The sequence below is a fragment of the Oncorhynchus gorbuscha genome, linkage group LG05, assembly GCF_021184085.1.
Source record: "Oncorhynchus gorbuscha isolate QuinsamMale2020 ecotype Even-year linkage group LG05, OgorEven_v1.0, whole genome shotgun sequence".
Lineage (NCBI taxonomy): Eukaryota > Metazoa > Chordata > Actinopteri > Salmoniformes > Salmonidae > Oncorhynchus > Oncorhynchus gorbuscha.
The window spans coordinates 49,138,609-49,155,617 of record NC_060177.1 but is presented as its reverse complement, the minus strand read 5'-3'; the positions used below and the strand labels follow the sequence as shown (position 1 = coordinate 49,155,617).

Below are 17,009 nucleotides of genomic sequence, written 5' to 3'. Positions count from 1 at the left end.
GTCTGTCTGTCTGTCTGTCTGTCTGTCTGTCTGTCTGTCTGTCTGTCTGTCTGTCTGTTTGTTTGTTTGTTCCAGGTGGGAGATGCAGTATGGTGCAGTTCTGGAAGATGAAGAGAAGCCTCTGGTGGAGGAGCTGCAGAAAGCCTACTTCAACCAGAGCCCTGGATCCCAAGGTGCCCCCCCCCCACCTCCGGAGTCACCCAGGCAGCACCAGGATGAACAGCATGCAGCAGCAAACATCAACAATTAAATCTGCTGCACTCCTTCCTCCAAAAGGCCTTTTGTGTTAAACGAGAAACATTGTAACGTCTGTGCAGTACAGCTAAGAGAGAAGCTGTGTGTGTGTGTACGTTACTTTCAAAATGTTATCCGTTACTAGTTCCCTGTCCAAAGTTGTTATCAGTAACGCAACTTTTGGATTACCCGCTAGGCAGGGTAGCCTAGTGGTTAGAGCGTTGGACTAGTAACAGGAAGGTTGCAAGTTCAAACCCCCAAGCTGTCACAGTACAAATATGTTGTTCTGCCCCAGAACAGGGAGTTAACCCACTGTTCCTAGGCTGTCATTGAAAATAAGAATTTGTTCTTAACTGACTTGCCTAGTTAAATAAAGGTAAAGTAAAATCTGATTAATTTCATTTGCTTTTGGATTACTTTCCATGTAGCCCTTTACACTCATACCCGTATAGGGAGTGACAATTGCAGATTTTTAACAAGTGCCTAAATTGAAATGTAATGGCTGTACAGTAAAATGCTATACATGATGTCAGAGCTCTGGATCTGGCACAGTATGGGGTTTGACTGACAGCTGTTCTGAATTTGAGCGTCGCGCATGACAAGAGGTTTCCCCATCCCTCCCAGTAATCGGGCACAAATTGCAACATTTTTGATGTCTGAGTGAGGGAAATGCTGTAAATTAAAATGACTCGATGTATTTTGAAAGATGAGACGTTGAGGATTAGAATAAATACCACTTTGATGTCATACAAGCACCTCACATTTCCAAATCACGATCCCCATGTTTGATGTACAGTTAGAAGATGACATGGCGTCACACCCCTGGGTCGTTCTGAACAGAATGAGCCTATGTTTGTTTATTGTGAAGGACATTTGCTGCGGAAACACGCACCTAAATGCACTCATGACTCTCCAAAATTACGATATTTTTCCTCTGAATTACCCCGTGAAAGCCTAACACTGTAACATTGTATTTTATAACTTGAGTGTGAAGGGTTTTAAGAGGCATTAGAAGACAAAAAGGATCCATCAAATGACTTGTGGTCAGACTCCCTCAGGTGGATCAAACTTAATCTTGAGCATTTGTTTTTCAATGCTGAGTTGAATGTCATTGAGAAAAGAAAAAGATGTCATTATGTATTTTCTGAATTTAAAAGTAATCCAAGAAGTAATCATGTATTTTTTCAAAAGTATCTGTAATCTGATCTGATTACAAAAGAAATGTTGGTAATGTTACTGATTGCAGTTAGTTAAAAAAAGAAAATAAATGACATGTAACCGATTGCATGTTATTGGTTACTTCCAAACCCTGGGTGTGTGAATACGTGTGTGTGCTCGCCTGCATGTGTGCGTGTGTGTGTGTGTGTGTGTGTGTGGGCTTGCCTGCGTGTGTGTGTGTACTTGCATGAATGATTTCATGTATGTGTACCCAGAGACACACTCTCTTCTCCTTGTTTGTTATCACTGGGATTTCATATTTTTGGTGCACATCCACGGGACAGGTTTCTGGATTGGAGGCAGAGTTTGTTTGCTTGAGAATATGTTTATCCAGGGACTATGTGATCACTGAAGTTGAAGAAGCTTGTGTAAAGGCATTGGTGTCAGCATATTTCTTTCCCAGTTCCCCAAAAAAAGTAACTTCAAATCCCCCGATTTAGAGGAAAATATGTGTTATGATTACACAATGTCACCAGAATGTGTCCCACCATCTAACATCAGTCAGACATTTGTGCGCTGAGAGCATAGCTTGTGATTTGTGATACTTTTTGTTTCCAGGTTTTCTGTATTTTCTTATTCATGAGATGAGACAGAATCTACCAGAATTAAACATGAAAAGAATAAATATATTTTCTTCATGATTTCATCACATTACATTGCTATTTATTCCGCTGCACATACATAGTGTGTCAACCAGACAGATATGTTGCTGTTTTTCAGAGTTTCATTCAAATGTGTGATCAGTAGGATACATACAGTATATGAACTACAAGTAGAATACTTATACTAACAACAACAAAACTATTATTTTGCTCCATCTGAAAAACTGTGCTGCTTACATTTAATATAAAATAACGAAAAGCAAATCATTCTTTTCATATTGGTGTAGAAGTGTATTAAGCCACTGCTCCTGTAAGATTTGAGGGTTTACATAATGGGCTTCTCTCCTCTATTCTCAGGACAGAATGGAAGCTTTGATTTGGTTTTGTCTAAACGGGAGGGAATTCCAAAGAAGAGCTTCATTCTAATGTTCAGGATGAGAATATGCTTCTCCAGGACATGAGTCTTTGATACCCCTGAGCAAATGTAAGGACACATAGTTATTCAAACAGTAGACCTATCCCGCCTTTGGGATATAGTGTTTATTTAGGAGGATTAAAACTGCTTATACTTTTGAAAACAGTGTTGCAGGGATGTGCTGGTGGTGGTGGTGGGGGGGGCGCATAGGATGAGAAAATAGAATGTATATCGAATGTGTACACATCTGATTATTCCAATGTGAAACATGGTGGGTGAAACAGCGTGGAGCTGTCCCTTTAAATATTCCTTCCGGGTGGTTGTCTCGGTAACCCGGAAGCTTCCAATTCTGAGATTCCCTTCCTGTTTTTTTTTGTTGTTGTAAATTTTAAGGAAGCAGGGGGTGCTGGCTTATTGATATTTTTTGGGATATTCGCTTGTAGTGGTGGTATGTGTTTGAAGCTAAATAAATGCATGACTGTGAAATAAAGTAGCGTCTCACTGGCGTTTTACTTCGGCCGTGAACACGTGTGAAACGAATGCTTCTCTCTTGGACGTGCCTTCGCTGGCATGCATGCACTCTCAGTCCCTAGCGTTTGGTTGTTGTTTTGTGCATGAATACATATGGGTTGCCCGTGTCTGTCTTTCGACCCAGACAGTCGCTCGCCCTGCTTTGTATAAATTATAACATACGCGTTTTTTGCAAGGCAATGTATGTTGGTATTTCAGCTAGCTAAGGTGGCTAGCTAGTTAACTAAGTTGCACACTTCTGCATGTTAATTGTTTCGCTAGCTAAATAGTCCACATTAAATTAGGCTATGCAATAACTCCACGATAGTCGTTATGGTACCGCACGGTGCAGTGTGGTTACAACAGTGGTGTCAAGAAATGAAATTGTCAGGGGAAGTGGTTTGTTCTGTGTGCCTGGCGAACTAACGTTACTCAAGATGGATACCATGCCTTCTGCATACCTGTGTGAAATCATTCCTTTTTACTATTAATACAAACGAATGTGCTGCCTTCACTATAATGTACCTCTACAATACAAACAATTTCGTTGTTAAAGTACATTGTAACTAACTACTGTTCTGCAAACAACCAATCATTTTCTATTCCCTTCCATGTAGAGTAACGCAAACCATCAGTGATCCACAAGAAGAGAAGATCTATGCTTACTCGACCCTGTCATTTTATACTGTTCATTTTGTGGATAACTATGGCCCAGATTCCCGGCCAAGAGAATAAAGAGAAAACTACTGCCCTGAAAGGTGAGCAACTAGGTAACTGGTATTTCCTTCCTTGTGCAGATGAGTGACTGGGTGTTTGTGTATAGTACCCTGAAAATGTTGTCTTTCGCATTGCACACCCACAGCTTAAAAGTAATTGATAAACGAGTAAACGTGTGTTCATTGGTGTCCAAGGTATTGTGTGTTATCGGGGTGAATGGAGACTTGTGAAAAGTGTAAGTTGTGGAGGTGGGTTCATCATAACTATCTTCAGCCCGCTCCTGTCTGTCAGCTAGGCCTACTGTTTGCATCAACATTTGTTTGCAGAGGGGACTTTAGTCTATTAGAGTAGGAAGGACTTTAGTCTGATCCTGCTACAGGGAGAAATGTGTTTGCTCTCTTAGGCTGAAGCCTATCGGTTAGAGATGTTTTCCTCTCAACAACTGCTTTCTTTCCTACAGTTTCCAGTATAGATGGGACACACAGCCACGTTTGAGTTTACTGGTAAAGCCTAGGCCTATTTAGGATGATTTTCCCTATAAAGGCTAAACACCAACCATTTATATGGAACAGATCGGGAGACTATTAAAGGGGCAATATGTAGTTCAAACAATAACAAAGCAACACCTCCGTTTTGGTAAACAGCTGAGGGATGGGGCTGAAGTATTGTAACCACTCTTAAGGCCCTATGAAGTCTGCATTGTGAAGAACGCGGACAGAATCACAGAATTCAACAATATTCAAAAATCTATTGAACGTCGTAGGAAAACTACATTTATTGAACTTATACTGAACAAAAATACAAACGCAACATATAAAGTGTTGGTCCCATGTTTCATGAGATAAAATAAAATATCCCAGAAATGTTCTATAAGCACAAAAAGCTTATTTCTCTCTGTGTGTGCGTGTACGTGTGCGCGCGCGCATGTGTGCATGTCTACACTTTCTGTAGCTGTTAGCAATGATGCTAATTGTAACCTGGTTATATTTTAACTACCATGTAGCATATGCCTACCTGGCAGAATGATATCATGATTATTTGCATCAATCCAGTGGCCATTTGTTTTGCAAACTCTGCAATTATATGAACTCTGCAGAAACACCACTAATCAAAAACAATGGCAGTAAAAGGGTAACTACACCCCAAAATCCAAATGTGTTCGATTTATTTTCCAGATCTCAAAGTGGTCTCCTGATGTGGTTTAAGCATTTTTATGGACTTAGAACATCCAATTTGGTTGTTTTTCTATTAAATAAGTATAAATAAATAAATGTTCCCCCAAAACCTGGAAAACAAAAAAGGAGAAAAATGTATTTGGGAATCAGGCAAAAAATAATAATAATTCATACAGCGCTATGGGTGCAAGGACGTCCCTGAATATCAAAATGATGGTTTTAACCATGTTTTGAGGCTATACGGTGTGTTTACGTTTCTTTGTTAACAAACAATAATGGAGTTAACAAGATTATATGTTGTGTTCTGGTGGGGTAACACAGTTGAACTAAGCTCATGAGGCATAAGTTATATTATTCGAAGGGTATTGCTAATGTAAAAGTCAAAAAAGGTATGTAGCAATTTTTTTATTTTACCTTTATTTAACTAGGCAAGTCAGTTAAGAACAAATTCTTATTTTCAATGACGGCCTAGGAACAGTGGGTTAACTGCCTGTTCAGGGGAAGAACGACAGATTTGTACCTTGTCAGCTCGGGGGTTTGAACTTGCAACCTTCCGCTTACTAGTCCCAACGCTCTAACCACTAGACTACCCTGCCGCCAGTGTTTTGTTGTTATGACCGCTAACCACGTCCAATAGCCTAGGTTTTGTTTCCTTTTGTAATAGGCCCAATTAGTGATCGTGTATATTATGATGCTATAATGAGAGGAAACACTACAATAGCACTGAATACCTAGCCTTTTTTAATTAGTTACAGTCTGTTCAACCAAGATGGTCCCCTCAGCAACAATTGTCACAGTATGTTAAGTGACAGTCACTTAAGTATGACAATTGGGTACTTTTCCCACCACGCCAATGCAGTAAAAGACATCATTTGATTGTGCTTTCCTGTCAATTTTGTAACATGCTATCGACTGACTGGCCTAGCCTATATAGACATTCTGATCAAGAACAGAGCGTTCTTCATTGTCATGGGTGTGTTTTTAGCTGTGCACACCTATATCGACACCCTTTTTTTGGACACGATAGCCAAACGTCGGTTTAAATAGCTGTTTTGTGGTTGTACTGTGAATCGAAGTGCAGGCAACACTCAGACCAAAACACAGGTTATGGATAGGTCTAATACAGAAAAAAATCAGTCACCATAATGAATATAGGCAAAATGACACTTTCCGTTTTTTTATGGGTCTTGATAACCGGCTACTTCGTCACATTTGCTCTATTTCAATTGAGGACCAGCAATGGAGGGTTTTCTCCTTTTAAAAATGATCTTGACCAAAATGGGATTCCAACTCAAAGCCACCATATGCCAACACCATGGAGTAGATTACTTTAATGGGTCACACTAACCACTCCAGGCTAGCAGTATGACTGCTATGTGACCACATCGCGAGAGTCTTTGACTTGTGCGATGTCTGAATGCAAAGTTAGGTGTTATATAATTCTCCTCGTCTTTTTCAGTGCATGGATGCGTGTTAAATGGATGTGCAAAACCCGTGTAATTTTGTCATGTATGCGGGAAACCGTAGCCTAGTCAATGAAGCATCATGCAACAATATATTGGCACACTTCACTTAGACCATGGGTAAGAAATGAAACCAAGCAGATGGCTGGTTTAACAATCTGCTTTTCTGGTGGCCAATTTGACCTGTTGAACAAATGCAATTGGATGGGGGCTCAACTTTTTAAGGACTCTGATGGGTTGATTTGTCATTTTGTTACCGGATAATTGTCTGCTCAGCTGGGGGTCCTCAGCATTGTGGGTAATGTGGCCAGGTTGACCTGTGAGAAAAGCTAACAGCTAGCCATTTTAGACTAATGGTTTAAGCCATGGTCTAAGCAAAAGTTCACAAGTATGGCCCCTGGGAGTCCTGGGATCCATAAAAAACGAACAAACATTAAGCAAGAGATGAGATGAAGCTAGGCCTATATTCTGTATGACTGCCTTTGATTCAACATGTTCGTGTTGCAAAATCATTGCGCAAAGTGCGGAAAACCACTGTAAACCTCAATCTCGCAGTGTGATTTAATTTAAAACAATGTGTGTTTATAAGAATGAAAATGTTTGTAAAGAGTTTAAACTGAGCAATACATAAGTAGTTGCCTCCTTATATGACACATTGTTGAAGAAAAAATGTCCAATTAAATTATGCTAATTAAGGTTTATGGTATTTTTTTTGCACTTTGTACCATGATTTTGCACCACGAAAAGGCCGCCCTCTGTGTTTTAGCAAGGCTAAGTGCAAAAGTAGATAATATAGATTTTTTTGTGTCCCTCCCCACACCTGACCCAGACCTGTTGTCCAGGATAGACCTGGACGAACTCATGAAGAAGGACGAACCTCCGCTCAATTTCCCCAAGACGCTTGAAGAGTTTGAGTATGCCTTCAACGAGCGTAAGTCATATCATTTATATTCTGTATGTATGGATTATTCTATCCCAGGTGGAGGCCTGGTGTGTTTGGCTCTTAATATTCCCCCAGTGGCCTCTCTCCCTCCTCCTTTCTTTCTCCTGCACTGATCTCTCTCTCTCTCTCTGTCACAGTCTCTCTCTCTGTCACAGTCTCTGCTGACTGTGTGGCTGTACTGTGGCTGAGGACATGTTGTGTACTATACGGCCTGTCAGTAACCTACTCAGCCTTGCTCTCAATCTGACGGAGGATTTGCATAACCTGGCCTAAGAACAGGCCCGGGCTGCCACTTCTGAGGAGCCTGCCTGGGTGTCTTTCTTCCCTCTCCTCTCCAAGAATATAATTTCTATTCAAACTAAAGTCCCTCCGGCTCAGCGCTGCCATGACTGTACGGTATTCTTCACTCCAGCAGCAAAGTTAGCCTACGTCTATATAGTGTAAAAATAAATATGACCATGAAATGAATATATAGGAGGCTGTGTACAGTTGATACAGGTATCTTAATTATAAAGATGATGGCTTCATCACAGTAGCCCTCCGGTTTTTCATTACTGGAAATCCAAGGTTATGTACACCTAATTAAGCGCCAAAATCGAGAACGGCATGCTAATTATGCTAGAAAAGGGGAGAAAAGTTGCGGAAACGTAATCCTCTGAGAGGCCGTGTTGTGGAGGCGATGGAGCTGAACTCTCGTATACACACGCGCACGTATGCACACGCGCACACACACACACACACCGTTGCTTCGTAGATCTCTCCTCTCTCCATCGTGAATGTATAATTGATTTCTTCAAGGTACATTTCTAAGGGCTCCTTTTTAAACCGACCCCCCCCCCCGGTGCACATCTCTTAGGCACAAGCTAGCTATTAGTTCTCCGTGTTGACAAACCGGCTTTTCGGTGCTAAATGTTGTCTAACAGCTAACGATGAAAGCAAAATGTTGTAAGGTCGGGCGAGTAAGCAGTGTAAGATTTATCACACGATAACCGGTTGTAAAGTGGTGCAATTTAGGGAGAGATGAAAATGCTTATGCCATCTTTTATCTAAACGTGATGCTTTTTTGGGGGGGTTGGGGTTTGCCGTTGCGGAATAATTGAGAAAGTATGAGACCCTCCGGCTATTTGGGTTGTGTACTTTTGAGTTTTTCAGCGTTATGCGTTTTGCAGTCGTTAAGAGGTCACAATTAAATTGAACACTGTTTTGTGCTTTATGTTGCCGTGTCAACGGAAGGATAGATGGCCTCATTGTAAACCTCTGTATTTGGAGGCATTAAACCGACGCAGGGATAATTGTTTAGCTTGAAAAAGCTACTAGTCTAGAATTGCTCTCTCCCTCATCACATTATTCTCTGCTTGTTCCTCATTTGGCTGTTATTGTAAAATGATCCTGGGCTATGAAAATAAACACAGGTGTTAAAAAGTTCTCCCCTGTAAACTATGAATTTGTGTTTGTATCCCTAGTTTCCACCCAATGATTCAACCACTTTTGCCCGTAATGTAACTCCTAATGCACATACACTGCACCCAGTCACTCCCCGCTTGGCTAGGCCTGGTAGAGAGCGGTGGCATTGGAGTTGCCAGGGTCAATGAGAGTGAATGCTGATTGGCTGCCATTCAAAGCCCAGCCTCAAAGGCAGCGTGGGGAACAGTTGTGGTGTTCTCTCTCTCCTCCTTACATCTCAGGTGGATGTGGCTACAGAGAAATGTGACGAGGAGTAAAAAAAAGGAGAGAGCGAGAGATAAAGAAGGAATGAGAAGGAGAGCGAGTTTACGCCACACCTGCTGTCTGGGCCTGAGCTGCCAGACGTCCCAGAAGGCCGTTGGACTCGTGACTGGAAAGAGCGCTCCGTATCCCCGGGCCATGTACCTGCCAGATGGGGGGGGGGGGGGGGGGGGGCGGCGGCACAAACGCTTTTAATTGCGTGGAGGGAGAGGGGTGCAGAAAAGCATGGGGCTCAGTTTGAACGGAAGGTCAAAGCTAGTTTGCTTCTTTTGACAGGGCGGAACTACTTCAGCATGTCCGTACGGAGGTAGAAACCTAGCACCAGATTTCCCCCCTCTCCTACCGCTGCTCCACGCCTCACACTATCATTAGCTTTCCTGACATAATTAAGCGGCAGTCGGTTTGAACAGCGTTTTAGTTTTCCCTGACTTTCGGGAACCTGAGGAATTGGTCCAGCGTTTTCCTTCCAGACCCTTCGGCCATGCATGTTCCAAACACCGTTGAACGCTTATAGTTGAGGCCGGTTCCATTTTGAATGGCTACTGGGATTGATTAATTGATAGTCAGCCCATGAATTTGAAACTGCCTGCTATTTTCTCCGAGGATTTTTCAATTTGTAAGTTATGTTCCAATTTGTTTGCTAGATTGACCCCTACCCCGGCACAGAAACACTTGAGATACTGAAAGAAGTTTCCCCACTTCTCCCCCCTGGACAGGGTTTCAAACAGTCTCAATGATTGGCCTCAATTAACTTTGTTTCTGTCTGTCCTTCCATCTTTCCCTTTGTCTATCTTCCTGTCTACCTGTCGGTTCCTGTCTGTACGTCTCTCTGTTTGTCCCTCTGTCTGTCTCTGTCTGTGTGTCTCTCCATCTCTCTGTGCCTCTCTCCCTCGGTCTGTCTGCCTATCAGAGGGCAGGTTGAGGCACACCACGACGGGCGAGGCGTATGCGTTCAACGCCCGGGAGGATCTCCACCGGTGGAACCAGAAACGCTACGAGGCCCTGGGAGAGGTAGGTACTGTTGCTGCTCATCCCCAGTCGTCATCCCTCTCTACCTCTGTCTGTCGATCATCAGGGCGTACGTCATATTGTCATTATTTACTTTTGTTTTTACTGAAAAATGTCCCTTTTACTATAGGATAGGAAGTTCATTACAACATGGAAGAGGAAAGCAATGGATCCCTGAATTTGAATAAGTAAATGAGAGAATAGATCCCTGCCATTTTGTATTATTAAGGGCAAAACTTTGATGTTGATTTTGTTGTATCTGTGCTCCCCAGATGGAATAATTCTCATTTGATTCAGAGCGGTATTGAACGCACACACCATGTCACATGACTGTGTGTGTTCTTTTATTTCTCTGAGTTGTCTTCTGTTTGGCTCTGCCTGGCACATCTCTTGAGAGTGATGTGTGTTTGTGGGCACGGTGGTTGGCAGGACGTGGTGGATCCTCCTTGGCAGCAGTGGTGGATGCCTGTCTTTGTGTGTGTGTGTGTGTGTGTTGTTTTGAGTGATCAAGCCCTGATTTATAACTGGCTCAGCGTTCTTGCTGTTTACACCTTCACATTCAAAACACCCTTAATCCCACCAGGCCCTCGACACTTTCACTGCTCTAGCGTGCGTGTGTGTGTGTGTGTGTGTGTGTGTGTGTGTGTGTGTGTGTGTGTGTGTGTGTGTGTGTGTGTGTGTGTGTGTGTGTGTGTGTGTGTGTGTGTGTGTGTGTGTGTGTGTGTGTGTGTGTGTGTGTGTGTGTGTGTGTGTGTGTGTGTGCTACTGAGTCGGTAAGTATTCTGGTATATGGAGACGCGGCTGCACAGAGCTCATATGTCACACAATGTAGGCCTACATACTGTATATCGCCACACCTGCAATAACGTCTGCTAAAGATATGTAAGTGACCAATACAATTGTATTTGATATCCGTTTGTCAGGATTACCAGCCTGAAGGCTAGGTTAGCCCCTGACAGACGGACGGGACTGACGCACTGACTGACGTGCGACGTACCCATCACACTGTCACACCTCACCCAAAAGTTCCCTTTGCGTTCACTCCATCTCAACCCATGCAATATGCCTGAGCTAATCCCAAACCAATGCTTTTCTTTGGTAAACACTTTGTTTCATTTGCAACCCTGCTATTTTGCTTTTAATTGTTCCCTGCGTCCTTTCAAGTTCAAAGCGAAAAGATGGACTCTTTGGTGGGATTACCTGTGTGTTTCATTTCTAATCCAGGTACGTCCTTTGTGAACTCGCCTTTTGTTGAAGGCTCCCTTTCTCCTGCTGGTATCTCGCCAGCATCTGAAACGCTGGAAGCAAACATTTTGGAGTAGTCCCGAGAACAGTCATTTAAACTTCCTGAACTCAGACATCAGGCATCAGGCGTTTAGTCAATTCGTTACGGAGCTAATACGGTGTTGACATTCTGTGGTTTAAAAGAGGCGGCGTCTCGTTCATTGAGAACGTAAAGGCTTTGCCGATGGTGAAGCTAGCGGTGATAACGAGATATTGGAGTAGAGTTACAGAGAGTTGCGTGGCTTTTGTTGGTTAGGACTCCTGTGTGTGTGTGTGTGTGTGTGTGTGTGTGTGTGTGTGTGTGTGTGTGTGTGTGTGTGTGTGTGTGTGTGTGTGTGTGTGTGTGTGTGTGTGTGTGTGAGAGTGATCAGGCCTTGGGTAATTCAAGGTTTAGAGGTGAGCGCAAAAAGATCCGGCAGCTGAGAGCCCTCGTTCACAACAATGGCCGTCCTGAAGCGTGCATGCCCTCGATCAACCAATCGCCTTGGAGTGGGTGCACTACCCAATATGCATTGTGCAGGGGTGGAAAGGGAAGCAAGGAGATGCTATGCCCTTCCATGACTGTCTCTGGGGTTGGGGGTGTATGAGCAAGAGAGCGCCCACCCAACCCGCTTGGGTGGGGCTAGCATCATCTCTCTCTTTCTGTCTCTCCCTCACTCTCTCTGTCTCTCTCTGCCTCTGTCTCTCTCGCTCTCCCTCCCTCCCTCTCTTCGGTGGCCCTGCCAGTCTTCAGAGCAGAGCTAGCTATGACAGTGCAGTGCTAGGAAGAAATGGCGGCCACATTGTGAGAGGCATCACAGCACCAGATGTCCAATTTGCACTTCAGCCTCGTCTGAATGGGCGGACGATGTCTCGATGGCCGGCATGGAGGAAAGATTCGCAGCTGGGGTTGAATGCAGGGGCATTGCATTGTGGGCCCAGATTTTAATAATTATTCTCATTTTATTTATATATTTTACAGCTAAATGCAAAGATCTTTCCAAGGAGCACAAATCCTTCACTGTACTCTGCAAGAACGGGTTTTCATGATGTCCCAGTTTGTGGTGAATTAGCATATTGAATTGAGTTGTTTGAAAACCTCTGAATACCAGCCTCACGAAGCCAATATTTTAAGGTGCTGTTTGTTGAATAAACTGCTATTGTGTCGATCCCTGTGGGTACGTGGGGGGGGGTGTGTGTGTGTGGGGGTGTGTGTGTGTGTGTGTGTGTGTGTGTGTGCGCGCGTGCGTGTGTGTGAGCGGCAGAAGCGTCACATCTGTTCTCCCTGTTTGGATAAGACCTTGTACAGCGATTAAAGGCTGTTTGTTCTGGTATCTGTGTGAGTGGCGTGTGTGAAAGCCCTGGTCTTCTCTGCATGTTGTCAGCCAGATTAAACCTAATGCATGAAAAAGCCTCCATCGGCCAGGGAACAGGGGCAAGAGCATCCCCGCTCTGACGTCTCCATTAATACGACAGGAACCCAGGCAGCATCGCTACGCAGCGCCAGGCTACGCTGCACACACAGGCACGGCGGGGGACGGTATGCTAGTTATATTCCCATCGTCATTTAGTGCTGATCGTTGTTTCAAAGGAGATGTATTTTATTTGACCGTTGAGTGAACCACAACCTGGTAGTGAACTGAAGCTAGTTGAAGCCCAGCAGAGCGATCCCCTTCCCCTCAGCCTCACCCGTTCTGTCCTGGTGTTGATATTGACTGGAAAACAGAGAGATGGAGGCATTAACTTACTGTGTGTGTGTGTGTGTGGGGGGGGGGCCTCTGGGGGCTGCGGGGGAAATTGAAACGCCTGCCTCGTGCTCAGTCAGCCGATCCACGTTCTCCCCGTGTTAATATTTCCCACTATTGTCTTAGCCGAACCCGCTACACACACACACACACACAAACACACACACACGAATGAGAGATCATTGTTTGATCTGCATCATTGAACGCTATCTAGTACCCCTTGGAGCTGTGTCTGTCTATTTCAGCAAGTGTGTGTGTGTGTGTGTGTGTGTGCGTGCATGCATGCACACTTCTGCAGTTCTTCATAAGCTATTGTTCGTGTGTGTGTTCCAGGATTACCTTTGCGGTTATGCTTGTGTTTGGGTGCACGTTCTTGCATGCCTGTGTGTGTAGAAATAGGGTGACCTGGGCCCTGTAGGGCTCAGTGAAAGTGTAATTGTTGCTGTAAGTGATAGTTCCCCCTGATAGATGACAAGCATGATGCCAGGCCCAGATGGAACTGAATTAAGCTGTTAATAAATGAGGATTTTTCTCCCCACCTCCCTGCATCTGTGGAATGACACACACACACACACACAATATTCTAATGAACCTGGGCCCAGCCAGATGGCTGTATTGTGAAGATCTCTCTCTCTTTGTGTGTTTCGCTCTCTCTCCCTCTCTGCCGTGTGTATCGTTGGCTCAGCCCTTTATACAGTAGAGCCAGTTTTGCGAAGACGAGCTCAAAGCTACTAGTTAACACCAGTGGGTCCTGTGTGTGCTGTACATGCAGTTGAATTGATCGTATGAACAGTACATGCTGATTTAATCCGCAATCTGGTGTTTTATATCGTCACGAGTATGGTCATGTTACCTTTTGAAAGGAGTGTAGAACTGATGTGTAATGATGAAACGGACACCTTCACCCACCTGGGGAGGAAGCGGTAGGCCTCTGCTCTACTGTATACCCGTGAGCGAGATGGGGAAGCAGGGCGTGCGATGGCAACGGCGAGCCCACACACTCCTATCAGTCACGGACGTTTTGTTTTGGAAGTTAAGAGGATCCCTCTAAAGAGGAGCAAAATGGCAGCTGTCTCTCTTGATTTATCGCATCTCATCACTCCTCGAACCCCACAGCGCGGCTGGTTGAGAGGGAGGGAGGGAGGGTAGGTGGGGAAGGGAGGAGAGCCTAAGCACAGGCAGCCACGGCGTCGTACTTTAAAAGTGAATTATCCCTCGGCCGGCTTCTGAGGTAACACCTGAGGTGGTCATTAGACTGCCATTAAGGAGTGCAGCGCGGCACAGTGCGTAGCCTGAGAGGAGGGAGAGAGGGAGAGGAAGTGAGATGAGCCTCCATGCAGACCCCCCCCCCTCTCTCCCTCCCACTCTCCGGAGAACAAACTTCCCCCAGATACAGGCAGACACAACACAGGGACCTTGTGGGAATTGCTTTGGGAGTGCATCAGCTTTGTTCTTCCATATACCCCACTGATAAAAAGACGAGGTGGGAGGGGGCTGAAGTAAGACAACAATTGACTCTATTTTAAATCTCAGCCTGATGTTAGACAAGCCAACCCTTAAAATAAACACTATTCTTCCTTTTGCTCTCTTCTCCTGTAGCTTTGCTTTACTGCTGCCGTTGTCTTTTTGTTGTTGTTTGGGGATTTTCTTCATCTTTTTCTATTCTTCCGTAAAGAAGAAGCGTTTCTTTTCCGGGCCCTGTCACTGTAACCATGCCGAGCTCTCCTCACTTTCATTATGTAAACAGCTTTGATATCGTCGCCGTGTGCCTCCTCTCTGCATAAGTGGCTTTTAGAGAGAGCTCCGGACCCGCCTGCTCTCGTGTGTGTGTCTCTCACTCTTTCTCCGTCTGTCTGTCGTTCCCTCTCTGTCTGTCTCTCTTTTTGGGAAGTGTGGCGGTAGAGCGATACTTAAACCAGCCAGTTTCAGTCAATAGGGCACTCTCCCATTCCTCAGGTCCACATCGCTAGCCACCACTGGACAGAGCAGGGCAGGCGTGCTCCAAAGCAACTTGTGGTCTGTGTTTGGGCTTTTGAGCTACGGTCAGACCCGGGGGTAACCCCCCCCCCCCCCCCCCCCCTGTCAGTTGTAACTAGGGTTGCAAAGGGGAGGGTATTTTACTGGAAACTTTAGAAGTTTACCAGTAAACTACCAGAATGTTGGTTTCTTTCAAGGATTTTATGTAACCCATCACAAGACATCTAGTGGCCCTTTTGGGTACTTCAGATGATCACAGGCGTCTGTAATTATCTCTGTCCCTCTGTGTGGCATCATCACATGTAAAATATATGAAATGATTGAATTAGATGATTTTTAACTAAAAATGAGAATGACAAAGCTGTAAAACATTATCCGAAATATCAACCATCAATTTAGTGAATACCAGTTCTGTTTAATATCAGGGTTTCTGCATGAAATTTCCTTTATGTTTTTGTACACATTATCAGTATGTATTTGTTGTTAATATTCTGGCATCAAACTGTTGGTGCCAGTTGTGAAAAAAGTAAATAGTTGGACAAGCTGCAGAGGTAATAATGCCATTGTTGATTAGGTGCTTTTTTTCATGAATTAAGCTATTTTATATTGAACCATATGGTATAGCTACTATAACTGTATGGACAATATGGACACAGATAAAATAAATGAATAAAATATGTGAATAATTGTTTCAAAAAAAATATCCAAGTATAAATTACAATAGATTGCTGTAGATTTTCTGTTAATTACCAAAATTGCTGAAGATTCTGGAAATTTGGGAAAATGACTGATTGCTTTGTAACCCTAGTTGTAACCCTCATCCCCACCTCTCCCCCCACCTCCCTTGTCCGGGGCAACACTCACCCCCTCCTCTCCCACCTATCCCCCCCCTCCTCTCCCCCACCCCCATATCCGGTGGATCATCTCCTTATCACCTCGAAAGGTCAGCTGGACCAAGCATGACTGGAGTAATCAGAGCATTACACAATGTGGGAGGTCTGGATTCTACCCCCCCCCCCCTCTCTCTCTTTCATCCCTCTCTATCTGAGGAAGGCCCTCACCTGTTAATTTGAAGAGGGTTTTTCCACCAGGTTAGTTTACAAACAGATCGACTTACCGTCACAGTGGTCTTCATTAAGGCCTTAACTGGGGGAAGGGGGCAGTAGAGAGAAGAGGAGAAGGGTAGGAGAGGTGCCTATCGCTCGCCCACTCAGTGAAAAGCGCTCGGTCAAGGCCAGTCACCCACTCACCCTCCCTCCAATCTCAGCAGTCTACCGCAGTGGGAGCTGGCACCGGCCACACACATGCTCCCTAGGATTACCCCCCCCCCCACAGACTGATCCCTCCTTTAAATCCTTCCTTCCTCTCCTCCTGGTTCCTGGGGCACCATGGGGTACGTCACCACAGCACTTCCCCTAAAACGAACCACATAGGCCCCCAGAGAAAGGGAGACGGAAGGGTCTGTTGAGAAACGACTGGCCTTGATAATGAGTAGAGACCTTGATGTGGAGGTGGTGACCGCTACGCTGCTCTCAGAGACATGTGGAGACACCATCCAACTGATGTCCCAGGTTCAACGGGGTCAGGGGTAAATGCGTCTTCCTCGCCACACTTGGCCACGCTGTCATTTTTGCCACGGCGAGTAGTTTAAGTAATACCGGCAGCATGTCTAAATTTGACAGTTGGGCTGTTTTTTTTGGGGGGGGGGGCATCAGCCAAATGTCCCCAATCCCCGTCAGTGTTGAGTGCACCCCCACTATCACAATCAACCTCAGCAGCACCAGCCCCAGACAGACATAGCTCCAGGGAGAGAGAGAGACAGAACCACTTAGCACTCCTCCACTACCTGCAGGGCCAGGCCTTTCATTATAAGACTAATAACACTGTGTTAATGATGTGACAAAGTGCTGTAGCTTATGCCGCTGATCGGCTGCAGAGAGAGATGGCTGAGGCCCACGCGGTGATGGTAGCCATTTTCTCGTAGTAGTGACGTTTCTTGTAGTGTGTGTGTGTG

General features: G+C 44.7%; 1 protein-coding gene across 4 annotated transcripts in view; it reads left to right on the top strand.

Annotated features, from left to right (window-relative positions):
* Positions 1 to 262: 262 nt before the first annotated feature.
* Positions 263 to 17,009, top strand: part of LOC124035998 (cotranscriptional regulator FAM172A homolog) — a 221,709-nt gene continuing 204,962 nt past the window's right edge. The window contains exons 1-4 of one of the 4 annotated variants that reach the window (XM_046350020.1): positions 263 to 2,917; positions 3,597 to 3,749; positions 7,164 to 7,265; positions 9,913 to 10,013. In XM_046350020.1, the coding sequence (XP_046205976.1) occupies positions 3,638 to 3,749; positions 7,164 to 7,265; positions 9,913 to 10,013 (315 nt within the window). In that variant the 5' untranslated portion in view covers positions 263 to 2,917; positions 3,597 to 3,637. Of the gene's footprint in view, positions 2,918 to 2,990; positions 3,182 to 3,240; positions 3,443 to 3,596; positions 3,750 to 7,163; positions 7,266 to 9,912; positions 10,014 to 17,009 lie in introns of those variants that run through there. The other 3 variants (XM_046350023.1, XM_046350022.1, XM_046350021.1) reach the window with 3 other exon arrangements.